At 41.9% G+C, this 23,180-nt stretch overlaps 1 protein-coding gene across 1 annotated transcript in view; it reads left to right on the forward strand.

Annotated features, from left to right (window-relative positions):
• The window catches only part of INPP5B (inositol polyphosphate-5-phosphatase B), a 151,355-nt gene that overhangs the window by 20,205 nt on the left and 107,970 nt on the right, over positions 1–23,180 (forward strand). Inside the window, exon 6 of the mRNA XM_040424442.1 lies at positions 9,219–9,329. Within this exon, the coding sequence (XP_040280376.1) occupies positions 9,219–9,329 (111 nt within the window). The remainder of the gene's footprint in view (positions 1–9,218; positions 9,330–23,180) is intronic.

The following is a 23,180-nucleotide window of genomic DNA, read 5'->3' on the forward strand; positions in this document are numbered from 1 at the left end:
AGGGAACCTTCAACTTGATATTTCTGGTAGACAACCACACCAAGTCATTCACCCCAAGGTCCGGACCTTCAGAGCGCTTCCTATCAGCCGCACGTTTGTATCTACCACCAATTCTCTTCAAACTTTCTTGCACACTCTGCCACACTGAAGAAAGTGAAGACGCAAATCGTTCCTCCTCGGGAATCCCAGACGGCCCCCCCTCACTAAACGTACAAAACTGAGGATGGAAACCATACGCACCAAAAAATGGTGACTTATCAGTGGATTCTTGACGACGATTATTAATGGCGAACTCAGCTAACGGTAAATAAGATGACCATTCCTCCTGATTTTCGGAAACAAAGCATCTCAAATATGTCTCTAAGTTTTGATTGGTACGTTCAGTCTGACCGTTGGACTGTGGATGGAAAGATGAAGAAAACGACAGATGAACCCCTAAACGAGAACAAAAAGCTTTCCAAAATTTAGAAACGAATTGGGTACCACGATCCGAAACAATATCGGAAGGGACCCCGTGAAGCTTCACGATGTGGTCAATAAAAACCTGAGCCAGTGTGTTAGCATTAGGCAATGCGGCAAGAGCAATAAAGTGCACCATTTTACTGAATCTGTCAACAACTACCAGAATAACAGTCTTCCCTGCTGATACTGGTAGATCCGTAATGAAATCCATTGACAGGTGCGTCCAAGGCCTGTTGGGGATGGCCAGAGGTAAAAGACGCCCTGCCGGACGAGTATGATCTACCTTAGAACGAGCACAGGTAGCACATGCAGACACAAAATTCAACACCTCCTGGCGCCATTTAGGCCACCAGAACCGACGAGACACTAACTCAGAGGTTGCCCTACTACCTGGGTGTCCTGCCAGTGTGGAGTTATGGTGTTCTCTTAGTATCTCCAGTCGTAAATTTTCTGGCACAAACAGTTTACCCGAGGGGCAGGAGGCCGGGGCGTCCCCCTGGGCTTCCAACACCCTCCCCTCCAAACCTGAGTGTAATGCAGAGACCACCACCCCCTTTTGCAAAATGGGCTCTGGTACCTCAACATCACCCCCTCCAGGAAAACTACGAGACAATGCATCCGCCTTAGTATTTTTTGCCCCCGGGCGATAGGTTATTACAAAATTAAACCTAGTAAAAAATAACGACCACCGAGCCTGTCTAGGGGTAAGACGTTTAGCAGACTCCAGATATAATAAGTTTTTGTGATCAGTAATCACCGTGACGGGATGAACCGCCCCCTCCAAAAAATGACGCCACTCCTCAAAGGCCAACTTAATAGCCAAAAGTTCCCTGTTGCCAATATCATAGTTCCTTTCTGCAGTAGACAATTTCTTTGAAAAGAAAGCACACGGACGCCATTCACCAGGGGACGGGCCCTGAGATAGTACCGCTCCCACCCCCACCTCTGATGCGTCAACCTCTACAATAAAAGGAAGCGAGACATCTGGCTGTACGAGAATAGGGGCCGAGGTGAACCTCTCCTTCAGAGACGCAAAGGCAGTTTTGGCTGCATGTGACCATTTGGAAAAATCGGATCCCTTTCGGGTCATGTCCGTCAGTGGTTTGACCACCAAGGAATAGTTCTTTATAAACTTTCTATAAAAATTGGCAAACCCCAGGAAGCGTTGCAATGCCTTCAGGTTCTCAGGCAGATCCCAGTCTATAATCGCCCGGACTTTCTCTGGATCCATGCGGAAACCTGAATCTGACAACACATACCCCAGAAATGGCAGTTCTTTTACGGCGAACACACATTTTTCTAACTTAGCAAACAATTTGTTGGCCCTTAATATCTGCAGCACTTGTCTCACATGGATCTTATGTGTATCCAGATCTGGGGAATAGACCAGGATGTCATCAAGATATATCACAACAAATCTCCCGATAAGGTGACTAAAAATATCGTTGACAAAATGTTGGAATACCGCAGGCGCATTAGTAAGACCAAATGGCATGACCAGATTTTCATAATGCCCTTCCGGAGTATTAAAAGCCGTCTTCCACTCATCCCCCTCTTTGATGCGAACCAGGTTATAGGCTCCTCTGAGATCCATTTTGAAGAACCATTTAGCACCAGCAACCTGATTAAAGAGGTCGGGAATGAGAGGAAGAGGATAGGGATCTCGGATAGTTATCCGGTTTAATTCCCGGAAATCCAGGCAAGGACGTAGGCCCCCATCTTTCTTTTTAACGAAAAAGAACCCTGCAGCCACAGGTGAAGAAGAGGGTCTGATGTGTCCCTTAGCCAAACTCTCCGAAATATAATCTTTCATAGCCTTCCTCTCCGGGCCGGAAAGATTGTATAACCGGGTTTTAGGTAGTTTTGCCCCAGGTAATAGATTAATCGGGCAATCATATGGACGATGAGGTGGTAACCCCTGACAACCCTTCTCAGAGAACACATCCATAAAATCTGACAGAAAGGCAGGTAAAGATGTTACAGAGAGTGTAGAGCACCTACTACTCAAGCAGTTGTCCTTACAACGTTCACTCCACTCCACAATCTCCCCGGCCTGCCAATCCACCACTGGATTGTGAGTCACCAGCCAGGGAAGCCCCAATACTATAGGAGCCGGAAGACCGTCCAGGACATAACAAGAGATATGCTCTTTATGGAGGTCCCCTACCTGCAGATGGATATTATGGATGATCTGAGTTAACTCTCTCTGATTAAGAGGGGAGGAGTCGATGGCAAAAACAGGAATAGTTCTGCATACCGGTTCCGGAGTAAAACCCAGAGCCTGAGCAAACCGTGAATCCACCAAGTTGACCCCCGCCCCACTGTCCAAAAAGACGGAACAGATCTCAGTTTTATTGCCCGCCTCAACGGTAGCGGACAACAAAAACTGAGACATGCGTATGGAGGAAACGAATACGCCCAGACTGTTCTCCTCCGCACAGTCTGGGGACTCTAGTTTTCCGGCGGCTCCTTTGTTTGTGGTCTCTTGGGTTCTGAGGGACAAACCTTTACAAAATGACCCCTCCCCCCACAACGAAAACAAACCTCTGACCTACGGCGGAATTTAGGAGGATTCACCCGTCTAGTGGCGCCCCCTATTTGCATTGGTTCGACTGGACCATAACAGACCGATCCCTGCCCTATAGAGGCCTCGGTAAAATTTAATAGTCTCTCCCTGAGTCGTCTGTCGATTCTTATGGACAGAGACATAGCAGCCTCAAGAGACCCAGGGACCTCGTATATCGCCAGCGCATCTTTTAATTTTTCAGACAACCCCTGGCAGAACTGACTCCTAAGGGCCGAGTCGTTCCATAACATATCAGTAGCCCACCTACGGAATTCGGAACAATATAGTTCAGCAGACCGGTTCTCTTGCCGAAGTCTACGCAGCTTAGACTCAGCCAGTGAGACCCTGTCTGGGTCATCATATACGAGACCCAGGGCTTCAAAAAACTCCTCCACTGATCGTAAGGCCGGAGAGTCTGATGGTAGGGAGAAAGCCCAAGCCTGCGGATCTCCTTGCAGGAGAGAAATTACAATGCCCACCCGTTGTTCCTCACCGCCGGAGGATCTAGGGCGTAACCTGAAGAACAACTTGCAAGCTTCTCTGAAGGTTACAAATTGGTCTCTCCCTCCTGAGAACCTATCAGGTAAAGCCACTTTTGGCTCAGGAGTACCTTGGTTTCCCGTAAAAAAAATGAAAAATGAAATGTCACTTTTTTTTTTTTTTTTTTTTAAAGGCCAGATATACTGTCACGACCGCTATCCCAGCAGCAGTCGTGTCGCACCAGACGGAGGGGAAGGGGGACCCTTATCTACGGATGGGAAAGAGAATGGCCACCCCTGAGTCACCCTAAGCTGGCACCTGTCTGCCCTGATACCCTAGACGGGGTGTGAACCCGTGCGGCGAGCTGGATGCCTAAACCCTCAGTCGCCCTAACACTGGACTGGGGAAAGGCCGATGGGAGCGCTAGTCACCATCACTCACGTCTAGGAATACAGCAGGGGAAGACAACAACAAACAATCTACAGCAGATAGACTTATCCAGTCACGAGCAGAGAAGGCGATCCCAAACACGACAGTCCACGCTGGACAAGAGCTCCACAGCAACACCATCAATCGATCTCCTTCCAAGGTCAGAGTAGCACTGGAAGTAAGGACTATATCTGGCAATGACTACAAGTGAAACTGAACCTAATATAGTAGCTGGGAGTGGCAGACAGGACTCACCTGAGAAGGATGCCTACAAACTCCCAGTCAGGACAAAAAGGTTCACAAGGCAAAACCCAGATGACATACCCTGAACCACGGAGCAAACTCACAAGCTATCGCGAGTAGCAAGTCGCTGCGACCTTCTCCTCCCAGACCTGTCTGGATCAGTCACAGTCGTGACAATTGGAATGCATTGTAAAAGGGATTAGACCCCCAAAAGTTCAAGTCCCAAAATAGGACAAAAAATAAAGTTAAAAAAAGTTGAAAAAATAAAGTTTCCCCCCAAAAAATTAAAAGTTTCAAGTAAAAATAAACAAAAACGTCATTTTCCCCAAATAAAGTTTAAAAAAAATTGGTAAAAAAGTAGACATATTTGGTATCGCCGCGTCCGTATCGACCGGCTCTATAAAAATATCACATGACCTAACCCCTCAGATGAACACCGTAAAAAATAAAAACCGTGCTAAATAAACCATTTTTTTGTCACCTTACATCACAAAAAGTGTAATATCAAGCGATCAAAAAGTCATATGCACCCCAAAATAGTGCCAATCAAACCGTCATCTCATCCCGCAAAAAATGAGACCCTACCTAAGATAATGGCCCAAAAACTGAAAAAAATATGGCTCTCAGAATATGGAGACACTAAAACATGATTTATTTTTTTTTCAAAAATGATATTATTGTGTAAAACTTACATAAATAAAAAGTATACATATTAGGTATCGCAGCGTCCGTATCGACCGGCTCTATAAAAATATCACATGACCTAACCCCTCAGATGAGCACCGTAAAAAATTTCTTATAAAAACTGTGCTAAATAAACCATTTTTTGTCACCTTACATCACAAAAAGTGTAATAGCAAGCGATCAAAAAGTCACACGCACCCCAAAATAGTGCCAATAAAACCGTCATCTCATCCCGCAAAAATCATACCCTACCCAAGGTAATCGCCAAAAAACTGAAAAAATTATGGCTCTCAGACTATGGAAACACTAAAATATGATTGTTTTTGTTTCAAAAAAGAAATCATTGTGTAAAACTTACATAAATAAAAAAAAAAGTATACATATTAGGTATCCGTGACAACCCGTTCTATAAAAATATCACATGATCTAACCTGTCAGATGAATGTTGTAAATAACAAAAAATAAAAACGGTGCCAAAACAGCTATTTCTTTTTACCTTGCCTCACAAAAAGTGTAATATAGAGCAACCAAAAATCATATGTACTCTAAACTAGTACCAACAATGCTGCCACCCTATCCCGTAGTTTTTAAAATGGGGTCACTTTTTTGGAGTTTCTACTCTAGGGGCGCATCAGGGGGCTTCAAATGGGACATGGTGTCAAAAAAACAGTCCAGCAAAATCTGCCTTCCAAAAACCGTATGACATTCCTTTCCTTCTGCGCCCTGAGGTGTGCCCGTACAGTAGTTTACGACCACATATGGGTTGTTTCTGTAAACTACAGAATCAGGGCCATAAATATTGAGTTTGGTTTGGCTGTTAACCCTTGCTTTGTAACTGGAAAAGAATTATTAAAATTGAAAATCTGCCAAAAAAGTGAAATTTTGAAATTGTATCTCTATTTTCCATTAATTCTTGTGGAACACCTAAAGGGTTAACAAAGTTTGTAAAATCTGTTTTGAATACCTTGAGGGGTGTAGTTTATAGAATGGGGTCATTTTTGGGTGGTTTCTATTATGTAGGCCTCGCAAAGTGACTTGAGACCTGAACTGGTCCCTAAAAATTGGGTTTTTCGAAAATTGCTGAAAAATTTCAAGATTTGCTTCTAAACTTCTAAGCCTTGTAACATCCCCAAAAAATAAAATATAATTCCCAAAATGATCCAAACATGAAGTAGACATATGGGGAATGTAAAGTAATAACTATTTTTGGAGGTATTACTATGTATTATAGGAGTAGAGAAATTGAAATTTGGAAATTTGCAATTTTTTACTAATTTATGGTAAATTTGGTATTTTTTTATAAATAAAAAAGATTTTTTTTAACTTCATTTTACCAGTGTCATGAAGTACAATATGTGACGAAAAAACATTCTCAGAATGGCCTGGATAAGTCAAAGCGTTTTAAAGTTATCAGCACTTAAAGTGACAGTGGTCAGATTTGCAAAAAATGGCCAAGTCCTTAAGGTGAAATAGGGCTGAGTCCTTAAGGGGTTAAAAAGGTAGTAGCAAGTTTATGTTATCCCATATCCACAGGAGAATGAATGGAGCGGCAGTGCTCATGGATGGCCTGCAGCTCCATCACAACGGGGGAACCTGCCCCCCGTTTTTGTGATCAGTGGGGGTCCCAGTGTTCGAACCCTAAGCAATCAGCTAGTTCTCTCTTATTTTTTATTTTTTATAACTTTTTATTCGGATTCATATATATATAGATATATCAACATCATCGACATTACACAGTATTGTCAGAAATAGATACAGTTAGTCAGTATAGACCTTTTACAGATAGACCACAAATCAGTCTGTTAAGGTTGTGCCATCAACATCTATTTAACTGTATAATAGAAAGGCGAATCCTTTTTCTATGTGAAAAACAAAAAATAAACTTCCCCTTGAACCCCAACGTAGCCTGTGAACAGTAACGTTTAGCACTGCGGGTAAATCCCCTCAGATCAATCCCCTAGTTTTAGTTCTCTCTTATTCTGTGAATTGGAGATAACTTATAAATTTGGCACAACCCCTTTGATATAGCCCCAGCCCATATACCAAAATTAAATCAGACCTCATTCCAGACCTCTAAATTAATCTAGAACACAGATTACACTCCACAATTTACATAGTTGTTATGTAGTTGTAAAACAGCTATGTTTACATTCACTAGAAGTACTGGTAGTGCTTACTGAATAATGTCATTTCTACTCCCGTCTCAGACAAAGTAAGATAACAAGTATTTTCACTTCATTTTTATTCAGTGAAAAAAATAAATCTGGGAGTGACAGCGTTGAAATTTAATATTATGTGATTTAGTCTTCACAATATTTTTGACATAAGTGAAGCTTAGGCTGGGTCAGCTTTTGCCACAACACACGTCTCCTAGCCAAAAATTGTAGCATTGCAATGCTACTATAACGCAACATAATAAAAGTGAGCTAGACTGCAATCTTTGGACATGCAAAGTGTGCCACAGCCAATGCTACCATGTAGACCAAGACTTAGAGGGGTTGTCTAATGAAAAATATTCAAATTTTTTCAAACCAGCAGTTGGATCTGAATACTTGTCACGAACACTCCCATGCCAGGTGCCAGGAGATCAGAGAGACTGGCAACACATGGGTTAATCTGACTTGTTCCTTGTGGATCATTTGTGTCTGTGTTGTTTTGGGAATGACCACACCTCTTGCAGGTGTTGTTGGTTTGGTCATTTGACTTCCCCTATTTATTACTGCTTACCCCTTCTGGGGAGTGCGGTTTATAGCTTCAGTTTATGGACTCGGGCTTAGCTAGTTGTTGGATCTCGGCTGAGCTCCTGGCGTTGCCTTTGCTCCACGTGAAATTAAGTGTCATCTTTCCTTTTATATTTTATTTGTTGTATTTCCTTGTCTTTTGTATCTAGGCCTGAGGTAGACTCCTGTTCATCCTTCTGGTGGAGGAATAGGTTGTCTCAAATCCTGTTACTATTCCAGGGCTCTACAGCAGGCATGCTCAACCTGCGGCCCTCCAGCTGTTGCAAAACTACAACTCCCAGCATGCCCGAACAGCCTACAGCTATCAGCCTACAGCAGGGCATTGTGGGAGTTGTAGTTTTACAACAGCTGGAGGGCCGCAGGTTGAGCATGCCTGCTCTACAGGGTGTGCTAGGGCTCTAGGTTCCTGTGTATGAACTTTCCTACCATCGAGGTCAGTTCATACTGTTAGTGAGTCAGGACTTGGATTAGGGTTGTTCTAGGAGGTGACCTTCTCCTTTACCCTAGTTTCCAGGCCTAGTTCCTATCCCCTTCCCTCCTGTGCTTGGTGTGAAGTTTCCCACACACACCGCATCCGTGACAATACTTTTGTAATTGCGCATAATGACAAATTGAATAAAGTCATTGAGTTATTCAATAAAAGGTATCTGTATAGCTCCAACTACTGTTCTTTTCCTTATTTATCTGTCCACCTTTGTAACATCACTGAGGTGCCACCAGCTAAATTTAGAAGCTATGACAGTTATAGGGAGAGAGCTGTAGTGGAAAGGACACACCTCCTGCTCTATTATAGTGAGAGAGATGCAGCACCTTGAGCTGTAATAGAAAGAGTCCTACAGCCCCCTTAGAAAAGACACACCCCTGAGCCGCCAGTTTGAAGAGAATCTTGAAAGACAAATTGGAGCAATGAATAGGGAGATAACTGGATCCAATGGAGAGACAGTCATGTACTATATGTTTGATTTTAATGTTTTAATCATGGCATAACCCCTTTAAAGGCATACTTCAATATAAAATTGAATTCCACAGTGTAATTATTTATTAGGGAGTCTGTTGGTCAGATGTTGGGTCTACTTTTTAGGAGCTAAGGATGCAGCTCTCTTGTGACAATGCCAGATCCTCTTTCTTGTGGAGATGCAGCACTGTCATCCACAACAAATAAAATACCACATTAGGCCCTGGGTGCCAGGGCTGACCCTACTTTGTAGGTAAGTTTTCTTTTAATTCCACCTGTTGTTGAATAACCAGAGAAAGGCCAGTCTTTCTTTTAAAGGGATTATCCCATGATTAATGTAAAAAATGAAAATCAGACATCATATAGTACATAACAATCTCTTTCTAACAAAGGTAGAACCAGCCCTGTACCTCAGAACCAGGCCTAGATTTATATCAAGGTGGCCGCTCAAGGGGAGTGTCTTTTCTGCTACATCTCAGTAGACGCAGAAGAAAGAAATCAGATCCAGGTGCTAGTTTGAAAACTATCAAGTATTTTTTGTGAGACAACCACTTTAAGTCATGTAATGTGAACTTTTTGTGTAATGTTGAGTACAAAACAGTGGCAGTAATATCTGTAAAAAAAAATTGTATCTGCTATCTTTTCACTTATGCTTCAGGCTCTGACATCATGGTGAGAATAAAGACTCCAGAGACCATGCTTGAGATTCAACTTCCATTTGGTTCCCACACACAAGAATTTCTACATAAAGTCAACCAGTCACTTCAGGGTAAGTTGTATTACGGAGGGTTTTGGATCCTTCTCCCATACCATGTAGATTGTAAGTCCTCACGGGTAGGGCTCTCTCTCCTTCTGTACCAGTTTGTAACTCGTCTTGTTCATGCTTGGTGCAATTGTCTGTATTATGTATGTATACCCCTTTTCATATGTACAGCGCTATGGAATGAATGGCGCTTTAATAATAAATAATAATAATAATAATAGTAAAGGAAAATCCATTCAGTAATTATATAGAGTATTGTATACCTATTATTTTTATCAACTTGATGTTGCCTAGTCATTCTTTTTTTACATATCTGATCAGACAAATTAAGCAGATCTGTTTGTTTATATTTAGCCACAGTTACCAAAGGCATTGCTATTACCAGGGGTGAAACGGCCACAGTAGTAGCCATAGCCAGGCAGCCAGTTCCCTCCAGTTAGATCCGGTTGTAAAAAATTACAACTGGATTGGAGAACCGCGTTACCGGCTGTGTCCAGTTCCGGTGCTCTGGTGGCAACAGGGCAGCTGGAGATGATCATTTCCATTGCTTCGCGCACCGTTGATAGTTTAGCTCCTTAGTTGGGTGGTATGTGTGTGTATTGTATATATGGTGTATTTATGTATGTGTACCATGTATATTGTGTATTTATGTGTATGTGTGTTGTATATATACGGTATGGTGTATGTATATGTGAATGTGTCGCGACGCCGCTTGTCCACCGTTAAGTAGGGAACCTGTTGTTAATCCCACCCCTGACCATAGCGGCTGCTATGGGGCCTATAGTGGCAGGGAGCCCAGGCCTCCCCTGACCGACTGTATATACCTCCTCTGCAGAGATTGCTCTGTTAATGGCTGAGCTGAAGGACTTGTGATGATGACACCATCATACGATCAGTGCAGGTGGGGGCAGAGCTGAGCAGTGGAGAGGAGAAGTGGTGGGGATGGATGGACACAGTGGGGATGGACCTGTGATGATGTTATGTTACATGAGGGGGTCGAACTTTGTGTGGAGAAAACAGTGGAGAAGCATGGATTCAGTGTGAGAGCCAGGTAAATGCTGGTAGTTGTAGTTCTCTCATATCTCCTACCTGTAATATCCTTTGAAATCACATAATAATAGGCTAGACATGCTGGGACTTCTAGTCTTCTCCTCTTATGCCTCTTCCCTGTAATGTCCTCTGATATCACATAGTCTTATCCTGGCAATGCTGGGAATTGTAGTCTTCTCTTTCTCTTCTGGAGTCTTACTCCCTTGTCCTGTAATGTCCAATAGCAAATTCTTGGAGGCAGCAAGGAAATGAGTTCAATATGACAAGTACTGTAGGTGCCAAGTTTGGTGAATAAAGCAGTGATTTACACTCACCTAAAGAATTATTAGGAACACCAGACTAATACGGTGTTGGACCCCCTTTTGCCTTCAGAACTGCCTTAATTCTACGTGGCATTGATTCCACAAGGTGCTGATAGCATTCTTTAGAAATGTTGGCCCATATTGATAGGATAGCATCTTGCAGTTGATGGAGAATTGAGGGATGTACATCCAGGGTACGAAGCTCCCGTTCCACCACATCCCAAAGATGCTCTATTGGGTTGAGATCTGGTGACTGTGGGGGCCATTTTAGTACAGTGAACTCATTGTCATGTTCAAGAAACCAATTTGAAATGATTCGAGCTTTGTGACATGGTGCATTATCCTGCTGGAAGTAGCCATCAGAGGATGGGTACATGGTGGTCATGAAGGGATGGACATGGTCAGAAACAATGCTCAGGTAGCCCGTGGCATTTAAACAATGCCCAATTGGCACTAAGGGGCCTAAAGTGTGCCCAGAAAACATCCCCCACACCATTACACCACCACCAGCCTGCACAGTGGTAACAAGCCATGATGGATACATGTTCTCATTCTGTTTACGCCAAATTTGGACTCTACCATTTGAATGTCTCAACAGAAATCGAGACTCATCAGACCAGGCAACATTTTTCCAGTCTTCAACAGTCCAATTTTGGTGAGCTCGTGCAAATTGTAGCCTCTTTTTCCTATTTGTAGTGGAGATGAGTGGTACCCGGTGGGGTCTTCTGCTGTTGTAGCCCTTCCGCCTCAAGGTTGTGCATGTTGTGGCTTCACAAATGCTTTGCTGCATACCTCGGTTGTAACGAGTGGTTATTTCAGTGAACGTTGCTCTTCTATCAGCTTGAATCGGTCGGCCCATTCTCCTCTGACCTCTAGCATCCACAAGGCATTTTTTACCCACAGGACTGCCGCATACTGGATGTTTTTCCCTTTTCACACCATTCTTTGTAAACCCTAGAAATGGTTGTGCGTGAAAATCCCAGTAACTGAGCAGATTGTGAAATACTCAGACCGGCCCGTCTGGCACCAACAACCATGCCATGCTCAAAATTGCTTAAATCACCTTTCTTTCCCATTCTGACATTCAGTTTGGAGTTCAGGAGATTGTCTTGACCAGGACCACCCCCCTAAATGCATTGAAGCAACTGCCATGTGATTGGTTGACTAGATAATTGCATTAATGAGAAATAGAACAGGTGTTCCTAATAATTCTTTAGGTGAGTGTATGTTGTAGATTTCTAGTGTAATTTGGCTGATGCTGTTATATAGGTTATGGTTTAAATTCTGTGTGTTGTATCGTCACTCACTGTCCTGGGTGTGATGTCCTCATTTTGGGAGTTATGAAAGTAGCTACCCTACTGCCAGTACACACACACAGTAATAATGACTACTGTGTGTGCACCCAAGCAAGGCTCTGGCCATAGGTGTGATACAGTGACATGCTGGACTGAGTAGAAGAGCACATACCCCAGGCCTGTCCTCATCTACTCATCCCAATAGGTGCGATTACGTCACTGCATCACGCCTGCTGGGGAGAGCAGGATGTGCTTTGTTCATCAGGGGAATGGGGCTAGGTGAGTGTTATAAATCACAGAAAAAAATGCACCAAACGGATATGCCACTGACTATACTGGCTAGTCATACAAGCAGATATTAAAAGCTATGACTTTTGCCAATATATTCCTGTCAGGAACACATCGGAGCCCATCATGCACCACGTCACGGTCACTCAGCATGGCAAGGGGTCCTACCACTACGCTACCTATGGTGTGAACACGGTCTGAAGATGATGTAATCCAGCTCACAGCCAAGCTTCCACACAACCGCCTAGCAGGACAACTAGTGCAATGTGAACAAAGCCAGACTGTAAGCCACACCCATATCAGACCATGTGATGGAAGTTACCAGGTGCAAAGGAGTGTTTAAATGCCAGGTGAAGGCACATACACTACATATAAAACAAAATCACTGAAATATCGTGGCAAATATGGGAGAACTGCTCAAACCCCTAACACTGTAGCGTGTTTTTCATTGGGGGAGCAGTCCCACCGCATGTGGACCACAATATATAGGGTTCGGACCGCGCTTCTAGTCCAGGTCAGTGTGCAAGTTCTTAGTCCTTCTTACTTCTTCGTTCACAAAGAGAGCCTGAGGGCTGCAAATATCCCTTAAGTAGATATCCTGCAACCAATGGAATTATAATAGTGTGAATCCGTATGTGACAGTAACCTGCGTTGCACTGATTATACTCACAAGATGTGTATCACACAAAGCGTAAATGTAATCCCTCCGTGGTAAGTTGCACTTGTTCTATCGGAACAGCCACGTTTCCATACAATCTGGTTAGATCCCCACACGGACCCAGATGGTGTATACCTCAGACCAATCTATATTTCTTTTCTTCAGATTCCTGAAGGTTTTCTGTGGACAAGAATGGCTTCTGCAATAGTGAAGCTCCGTATTCCTTATTAAAAACTTTTTATTTGTCCATACTTACAAGACAACTTCTTAAAACAGCTTTTTAAAACACATAAAATTCCCAGCGTCTGCTGCTTCTGCCCGACCCGGGTTTCACTCCTAGAGCTTCGTCAGGGGCACACTTGTTTTCACCCTCCCCCTCCTTCTTATTCATCCATTGCAACTAATCAGGAGTCAGGTGTGTTCCTCCACAGTATTTTCCTATCCTGCTATTAACCCTATACTGGACTCTCCTCATCCCCAGGGGAAAGAAGGCAGATGTTATTAAGTCCCTATTCACATGAGCATGCTTTTTTGTATATCGTTTGTTCGCTAATTCAATACAGCTTGCAGGTCGAAATCCACGTTTAGACCTCCCGGCTGTAGTGTACCTAATTCGTATATCCACTTGGTTTCTTGCCTATTAATTTTTTCCAAAAGACTGCCTCCCCTCCAATGGTTTTGTACGGATTCTACTCCCATAAACTTTAGACCTTCTGGATTTTTTTGGTGGTATCTTTTATAATGGGCCGATACTCCATGACTTTCAAGACCTTTTTTTATATTTCTTATGTGTTCCTGTATACGGACTTTTAGGGGTCTAATAGTCCGTCCAACATACTGAAGGCCACAAGGGCACTCCAGTACATATACAACCCCTTTACTATGACAGGTCATCTCACCTACTACTTCTAATTGTTTATTTTTATTGGTACTTTTAACTAGCGTATTTTTTTGTAATTTTTCTGTTCTTTTTCTGTTCTTGCATGGAATGCAAAAACCGCACCAATTAAAGCTATTTTTCGTTTTTTTATTCTTGTATTTATTTTCAAAACGATTTGCGCTGTGTACCAATTTATTTTTTAAGTTGGGAGCCTTTTTATAGATGACTGTCGGTTGTTCAGGAATTACACGTCCCAATACTGGGTCATTTTTTAAAATCGACCAGTTCTTTCTGATTGCGTTTTTCAGTTCACCAGAACACTGTGTGAACTGGGTTATGAATGAAAAACGGAAATCTATGGTCTTCTTCATTTTTTTAATTTTTTTAAGTTTATTGGGGGTTCCCTCTTGCTGCTCAGTTACATCTTTTATGCACCTCTCCAGGTCTTCATTTTTATAGCCTTTTTCCACAAAGCGCTCCCTTATTACATTGCTTTGTTTTTTAAAAATCGCCGAATCAGTGCAGTTGCGGTGGATTCTCTGGACCTGTCCCTTCGGTACATTAAGTAGCCAAGGGGCATAATGACAGCTCGTTAAATCTATATAGCCGTTTACATCAGTTGGTTTAAAAAAGGTCTTAGTTTTGAGCCGTCCTTCTTCGGCATATATAGTAAGGTCCAGGAAATCCACAGCAACCGCACTGATCGTACTGGTAAAACTGAGGTTCCATTCTTTATTTTCCAAACCGGCAATGAAGGTCTCAAGTAGGTTTTTATCCCCTTCCCATATCAACAGGCAATCATCTATATATCTTTTCCAGGTTTTTAGGGTTCCCCCTTTCTTGGATTTTTTTAAAACGGGGTCAATGAACTGCTTTTCCCACCTGGTCATGAAGATATTAGCGAAACTGGGGGCGAATTTCGCCCCCATCGCCGTCCCGACCTTCTGCAGGTAAAACTGATCTTTGAACCAGAAGTAGTTGTGTTCTAAACAGAATTCGACACATCGTACTATGAAGTCCGCTTGTATTCTAGTCATATCAGGGTCACTGTACAGGGTTTCTCTTATTGCTTGCAGTCCTAGTTTTTTCGGGATGATAGTGTATAGGGACGATACGTCGATGGTAGCCATCCACGTATTGTCCCCAATTCCCTGCAATTCCTTTATTATTTCAACCACACTCCCGCTATTTTTCAGATAGGAAGGTGCCATTGGTACATACTTTTGTAGGAAATTGTCTATATACTCCGTCATTCTACTGGTAAGAGAATTAATCCCCGATACTATCGGTCTCCCGGGAGGATTTATAATACTCTTATGTATTTTCGGCAGTATATAGATAATTGGGGTCATTGGTTCTTTTATATTTAAATAATCCATCTCTTTTTTGCTCAGGATGCCTTTGTCACCACCATATTTCACCAGAGTTTGTAGTTTATTTTTATATTCTAGGAGGGGGTCTTTTTTCAGCACGGCATAGGTCTTGTTGTCTCCCAACTGTCTTAATACCTCTGCTTCATAGTCCTCAATATTCATAATTACTACCCCCCCCCCCTTTATCCGCAGGTTTTATTATTACATCTGAATTTTCCTGTAACATTTTTAGTGCATCTTTTTCTTTTTTGGTTAGATTGCCCCTTTTCTTTTTTGCGTCTATTTTTTACAATTCATTTAAGATGCTTCTCTTAAAGGCATCTATGCACTCATTATTTCTGTTTTTCGGATAAAATTTTGATTTATCTTTTAATTTCGTATGTATATATTCTTGTTTCTGTTCTACATCATTCTGGTTACTAGCTGACTCCTTTCCTGCAAAAAAATTGGCTATATTTAACTTCCTGATGTACTTGTGGACATCTACAAAGGCATCGAATTTATTTAAACTTTTCGATGGCGCGAATTTTAACCCTTTTCTAAGTACCGCTTTTTCGGGTTCTGACAAGGTGTGTCTGCTGAGATTAAATATCCCATCATTCATACCTTGCTTTTTTTGTTCGCGGATTTTGTGTTTTTTCCCCCCTCTTTTTCCTCTATGAACCTTCTTTTTTGCGGTGTATTGGTGTTTGGTGTGATTGTGTTTATTTTTTCTTGCACTTTCTCGTGTTTTTCTTGTTCCTCCCTCTGTACACCCTTGATCGCTTGGTGTGGAAAATTCTGTTGATCTAACTTTTTCTCTTCTTGTACTTTAACTCTAGGCTCTTCCCCCCTCTCCATAGGTCTTGCCCTATTTCCCTGCCTATCCGTGAGGTCCTCTTTTACAAATTTATACGGATTACTATTATATCGCCCATATGGTTGGTATGGTTTCCTTACATTGGGCCGTTGATAATGGTTGGCATTCCTCCCATACCCATAGTGGTTTCCGTTATACTGCTGCATGTCCCATGTATCAATGGGTCGATCCCCATAATATTCCTTTCTTCTATTAGCATCCCATTCCCCCCACTGCTGTCCGGGATAACCATTAGTTCTCATATTGACACTATATTTCCTTTCCTCTGTTCCTCTCTGCTCACCCATTTCTAAATTGCTTATCTTTCCATTTGCTTCTGACCTGAATCTCCATTTATATATTTTTTTATTCTCATATTCTTCGCATGTTTTGCGATATTTTTTCTGTTTCTTTTCTTTTATTTCTTTATCTGCTACTGTAATATTAACTTGACATTTTTCACTTTGCTTAATATATTCTTTGTTTGCTTTGAAGGGTTTTAATTTTTCTTGTAATTTTTCTATATTCTGTCCTATGTTTTTTAGTTTTTGTCTACGTATTTTTATAATGAATTCCATGGCTTTAAAGCCACAGAAATCCATTAGTTTTTCCCAATCATCCATGTCTTTAGGATCTTCTGTATTCAGGGGGAGCTGCCATCGTAGACCCTCTGGGATCTTACCCTCCGCAAGATATTTTTCTAAGGATAAGACTTCCCAGGTGGTTCTAATCTCTTTACACAAATCTTTTTCTAGCTCTGCGAACAACCCCCCCATCATTTTTTCTTCCTTCATTCCTTCATTTACAGTAAATATACTTTCAACATCGCATACCATATTTGCTCTGAAATCAAAAATATCCATAATTGCTGGACTCTGCGTATGTCCCACCAAGATACAATAAAAAATATAAATATATCACCAGTCCGCAAAAATTGCTATGCAGCAGGTCCGAAAAGTGATGTGGGTTCAATCACGTTATAAACAGGTACAATATATAGGGTTCGGACCGCGCTTCTAATCCAGGTCAGTGTGCAAGTTCTTAGTCCTTCTTACTTCTTCGTTCACAAAGAGAGCCTGAGGGCTGCAAATATCCCTTAAGTAGATATCCTGCAACCAATGGAATTATAATAGTGTGAATCTGTATGTGACAGTAACCTGCGTTGCACTGATTATACTCACAAGATGTGTATCACACAAAGCGTAAATGTAATCCTTCCGTGGTAAGTTGCACTTGTTCTATCGGAACAGCCACGTTTCCATACAATCTGGTTAGATCCCCACACGGACCCAGATGATCTATATACTGCCGAAAATACATAAGAGTATTATAAATCCTCCCGGGAGACCGATAGTATCGGGGATTAATTCTCTTACCAGTAGAATGACGGAGTATATAGACAATTTCCTACAAAAGTATGTACCAATGGCACCTTCCTATCTGAAAAATAGCGGGAGTGTGGTTGAAATAATAAAGGAATTGCAGGGAATTGGGGACAATACGTGGATGGCTACCATCGACGTATCGTCCCTATACACTATCATCCCGAAAAAACTAGGACTGCAAGCAATAAGAGAAACCCTGTACAGTGACCCTGATATGACTAGAATACAAGTGGACTTCATAGTACGATGTGTCGAATTCTGTTTAGAACACAACTACTTCTGGTTCAAAGATCAGTTTTACCTGCAGAAGGTCGGGACGGCGATGGGGGCGAAATTCGCCCCCAGTTTCGCTAATATCTTCATGACCAGGTGGGAAAAGCAGTTCATTGACCCCGTTTTAAAAAAATCCAAGAAAGGGGGAACCCTAAAAACCTGGAAAAGATATATAGATGATTGCCTGTTGATATGGGAAGGGGATAAAAACCTACTTGAGACCTTCATTGCCGGTTTGGAAAATAAAGAATGGAACCTCAGTTTTACCAGTACGATCAGTGCGGTTGCTGTGGATTTCCTGGACCTTACTATATATGCCGAAGAAGGACGGCTCAAAACTAAGACCTTTTTTAAACCAACTGATGTAAACGGCTATATAGATTTAACGAGCTGTCATTATGCCCCTTGGCTACTTAATGTACCGAAGGGACAGGTCCAGAGAATCCACCGCAACTGCACTGATTCGGCGATTTTTAAAAAACAAAGCAATGTAATAAGGGAGCGCTTTGTGGAAAAAGGCTATAAAAATGAAGACCTGGAGAGGTGCATAAAAGATGTAACTGAGCAGCAAGAGGGAACCCCCAATAAACTTAAAAAAATTAAAAAAATGGAGAAGACCATAGATTTCCGTTTTTCATTCATAACCCAGTTCACACAGTGTTCTGGTGAACTGAAAAACGCAATCAGAAAGAACTGGTCGATTTTAAAAAATGACCCAGTATTGGGACGTGTAATTCCTGAACAACCGACAGTCATCTATAAAAAGGCTCCCAACTTAAAAAATAAATTGGTACACAGCGCAAATCGTTTTGAAAATAAATATAAGAATAAAAAAACGAAAAATAGCTTTAATTGGTGCGGTTTTTGCATTCCATGCAAGAACAGAAAAAGAACAGAAAAATTACAAAAAAATACGCTAGTTAAAAGTACCAATAAAAATAAACAATTAGAAGTAGTAGGTGAGATGACCTGTCATAGTAAAGGGGTTGTATATGTACTGGAGTGCCCTTGTGGCCTTCAGTATGTTGGACGGACTATTAGACCCCTAAAAGTCCGTATACAGGAACACATAAGAAATATAAAAAAAGGTCTTGAAAGTCATGGAGTATCGGCCCATTATAAAAGATACCACCAAAAAAATCCAGAAGGTCTAAAGTTTATGGGAGTAGAATCCGTACAAAACCATTGGAGGGGAGGCAGTCTTTTGGAAAAAATTAATAGGCAAGAAACCAAGTGGATATACGAATTAGGTACACTACAGTCGGGAGGTCTAAACGTGGATTTCGACCTGCAAGCTGTATTGAATTAGCGAACAAACTATATACAAAAAAGCATGCTCATGTGAATAGGGACTTAATAACAACTGCCTTCTTTCCCCTGGGGATGAGGAGAGTCCAGTATAGGGTTAACAGCAGGATAGGAAAATACTGTGGAGGAACACACCTGACTCCTGATTAGTTGCAATGGATGAATAAAAAGGAGGGGGAGGGTGAAAACAAGTGTGCCCCTGACGAAGCTCTAGGAGTGAAACCCGGGTCGGGCAGAAGCAGCAGACGCTGGGAATTTTATGTGTTTTAAAAAGCTGTTTTAAGAAGTTGTCTTGTAAGTATGGACAAATAAAAAGTTTTTAATAAGGAATACGGAGCTTCACTATTGCAGAAGCCATTCTTGTCCACAGAAAACCTTCAGGAATCTGAAGAAAAGAAATATAGATTGGTCTGAGGTATACACCATCTGGGTCCGTGTGGGGATCTAACCAGATTGTATGGAAACGTGGCTGTTCCGATAGAACAAGTGCAACTTACCACGGAGGGATTACATTTACGCTTTGTGTGATACACATCTTGTGAGTATAATCAGTGCAACGCAGGTTACTGTCACATACGGATTCACACTATTATAATTCCATTGGTTGCAGGATATCTACTTAAGGGATATTTGCAGCCCTCAGGCTCTCTTTGTGAACGAAGAAGTAAGAAGGACTAAGAACTTGCACACTGACCTGGACTAGAAGCGCGGTCCGAACCCTATATATTGTACCTGTTTATAACGTGATTGAACCCACATCACTTTTCGGACCTGCTGCATAGCAATTTTTGCGGACTGGTGATATATTTATATTTTTTATTGCATGTGGACCACAGCAAACGACTATCCCCAGCAAAAAAATGCGTACAATGGAGGATGTCGGCGCGGTCCACATGCACCACAAAGGCATCTACACAAAACGGAGCATTGTGCGGATGAAAATATAATCATATAAATCACAGAAAAAATGCACCAAACGGATATGCCACTGACTATACTGGCTAGTCATAAATGCACTTAAAAGCTGAGACTTTTGCCAATATATTCCTGTCAGGAACACATCAGAGCCCATCATGATTTTTATTTTACTTACACGACTGGTGGCCTTCTTTTATATAAGGGGAGCACTACTGTGACGGTGGACTATGGAGTCATAACTGCTATGTGGGGGCACTAACAGGGCATTCTACTGTGTGGGGGTACTAACTGGGCATAACTACTGTATGGGGGTATAATTAGTTAGGGGGCACTAATAGGACATGATTACTGTGTGGGGGCATAACAAGTGTGGGTTGTCTTCACTAATCGTGAAAGAGGGGATTTCTGGGAAGTTGCTTGAAGGGGAGGTGGGGGTTTCTATGGAACCCATGGAGGCAAATGACCCACTTCCCTCTCAACCATATGTGATTATATAAATAAAAACACTGACAACATATTTCTTAGTGGAATAGAAATGGCCGAAGTGCTTTATTAAGGGTAACCAAAATTAAAACCAATAAATAATTTAATAAATTAATAAATAATTAAAACCATCAACCATAACAATAAATACCAATTTCAAACCATCCATATAGACCAAGATCCACTCAGCATCAGCTGAGCGATACAGCCCCTCTAATAAAGCACAGCGACAGGTAGCGCAAAATTTAAGGGAGGGAGGGCGGGCGCTGTCCAGATCCGCGACGACTGCCCTGAGGTAGCGGCGAACCTGGAAATATAAAGGGGACAAATTTCCCGCCTTGCAGGCAGGAACAAATCACAGAGCTGGAAATCTCCCCCAGCAACAGGGTAGCAACCAATTAACAGCTCGGCTTCAGTTGCTATCCAGAAAATCAAACATAAACAAAACCAGCTGTAACCGGAATCTTCTTCTTGAGGTAAATTCACCTGAAAAATAAGGCGGGAAGGGGAAGAAAATGGGGAGAGAAAGGGGGGGGGGGTAGAGAACACAAACTCCCTAATAAATTTGTCATAAAATATGGGGTCATTGCCCCCATGTGTCCCCCAAGCTAAACGCTCTGGTGGGCCCTTACATGGAGGCAAATGACCCACTTCCCTCTCAACCATATGTGATTATATAAATAAAAACACTGACAACATATTTCTTAGTGGAATAGAAATGGCCGAAGTGCTTTATTAAGGGTAACCAAAATTAAAACCAATAAATAATTTAATAAATTAATAAATAATTAAAACCATCAACCATAACAATAAATACCAATTTCAAACCATCCATATAGACCAAGATCCACTCAGCATCAGCTGAGCGATACAGCCCCACAAGCCACGCCTAGCATAGGCGAGGCCCCCCAAAGCACCTCAGCCATTTCTCAATTATATTTTGAAGGCCCAAATTAAATACATCAATTCCTACATCCGAAAGATGGACATTGTCCGATCTATAGAGCCCAGGAACGAGGCCCTCTAGGTCTATGTGTCTATAACTAAACCCGCCCATTATAGGAAGAAATTTCTCCAATGCCCTATTGACCCGTTTGCGAATTTTTTCAAGAAAAATACCCTCCTTACCTGACCATATTAAACGAGGGACTATTTCAGAAAAAACTAAAGTAGTATCTGGAAGCATATTTCGCAACAAGGACAAATCCCTCTTCATCACCCATAATAATTCGCAAGTTTTCAATCTCCCAATGTCATTACCACCAAGGTGAAGCACAAGGAGATTGGGAACAGGCCATTTAACTAATAGCTTACGGACTTCAGACAATACTCTCTTCCAACCCAACCCTCTAACACCCCACCAAAAAACATGCAGGTCAGCAGAATCAAAAGTTAAATTCTCAGAATATATTCTCTTCTCAGCTCGCTTCTGAGCCCAGAAAATAAAGGAGTGACCCACAAACCAGACCACCAAGTGACTACCTGTGGAAATAGAAAAATATTCAGACTGGTAAAATTAAATCTGGCCTAACATATAACTTAACCCGATGAGAGTCCCACCGCCCAATCCTCTTGATAATTGACTCATCCAACCCAACCCGCGCCGCCTCTGTAGCCGCGCCAATCCTGAAGGAATGGGAGGAAATTTTACAAGAACCAAGATTCAATACAAGCAAACATTTTTTTAATACAGAGCTAAATTGGAATCTAGTGAGCGGAAAACCATCTTCATGCACTAAAAACGGACCACTACACGCTGAGCGAACCTCCAGCCAAGACCTTACTACCGCCACTGGACATAAATCAGAACCTTCCCAAGCATTTAATCTAATAAATCTACCTCTCCCATATTGATCAGTTTTTGACCTCCTGAGAAAGATTTCAACTACATTACCCTTCAGGGAAATATCAGAGAAGTCCAAACCAGAACAAACTCTACGGCTGACCGCAACTAACTCGCTGATCCTTAAGGCCGCAAAAAATGCTAAAACGAAAGCAGTGCGAAAAAGTACAGACTCAAAACTATCAAAGCACACCCTAGGCAGAGTATTACATAATGCTCCTAACAATGGGATAGAAATTGGCCTCCTCCTATCTATGTTCGGCAGGCCCCTCCTATAGCCCTTAAGCATCTGTTTAACCTGAAAGTGAGATGACAACGGCCGACTACCATACAATTTCTGAAAAAACGAAACCCCTGCCACTATCCTAGCTACCGACGAGGGGGCCAAATTCCTCTTAAGCAAACTAGCAACAAAAAATAACCCACAACTTAAATCATCCCCTTTAACACTGACCTCAACTGAATTAACAAAGTTCAACCAGTCCTGCCATGCAGCAGCATACGCCGCCCATGTTCTTGGGGCCAAAGAATGTTTAATAGCATCACCTATTAGTCCCATATCAAATCCCATAGATGATGAGGGCACGGACTCCCTTCCATCTCCGCTTCTGGAGCTAGATCCCGAAACTTCAAAAACTGAAAACGAGATAAGGCATCAGCTAAAACATTAGATGAACCCACCACATACCTTGCTTTTATCCAAATATTATACTGCATACAAAAAAGAACTAAATGTCTCAACAATTTAACTACTACATCACACTTTGAAGAAAGAGTATTGATAGCAAAACAAACCCCTTTATTATCTGAGTGTAACAAAATTCTTTTATTCTTAAAATAACCACCCCATAACACCACTGCTACAATCACTGGAAAAAGCTCCAACAGTACAATATTTCTTGTCAGACCATTGAGCACCCATGATGACGGCCACTCTTCAGCAGACCATTTACCATTCCAAAA

The sequence above is a fragment of the Bufo bufo genome, chromosome 3 (assembly GCF_905171765.1).
Source record: "Bufo bufo chromosome 3, aBufBuf1.1, whole genome shotgun sequence".
NCBI lineage: Eukaryota > Metazoa > Chordata > Amphibia > Anura > Bufonidae > Bufo > Bufo bufo.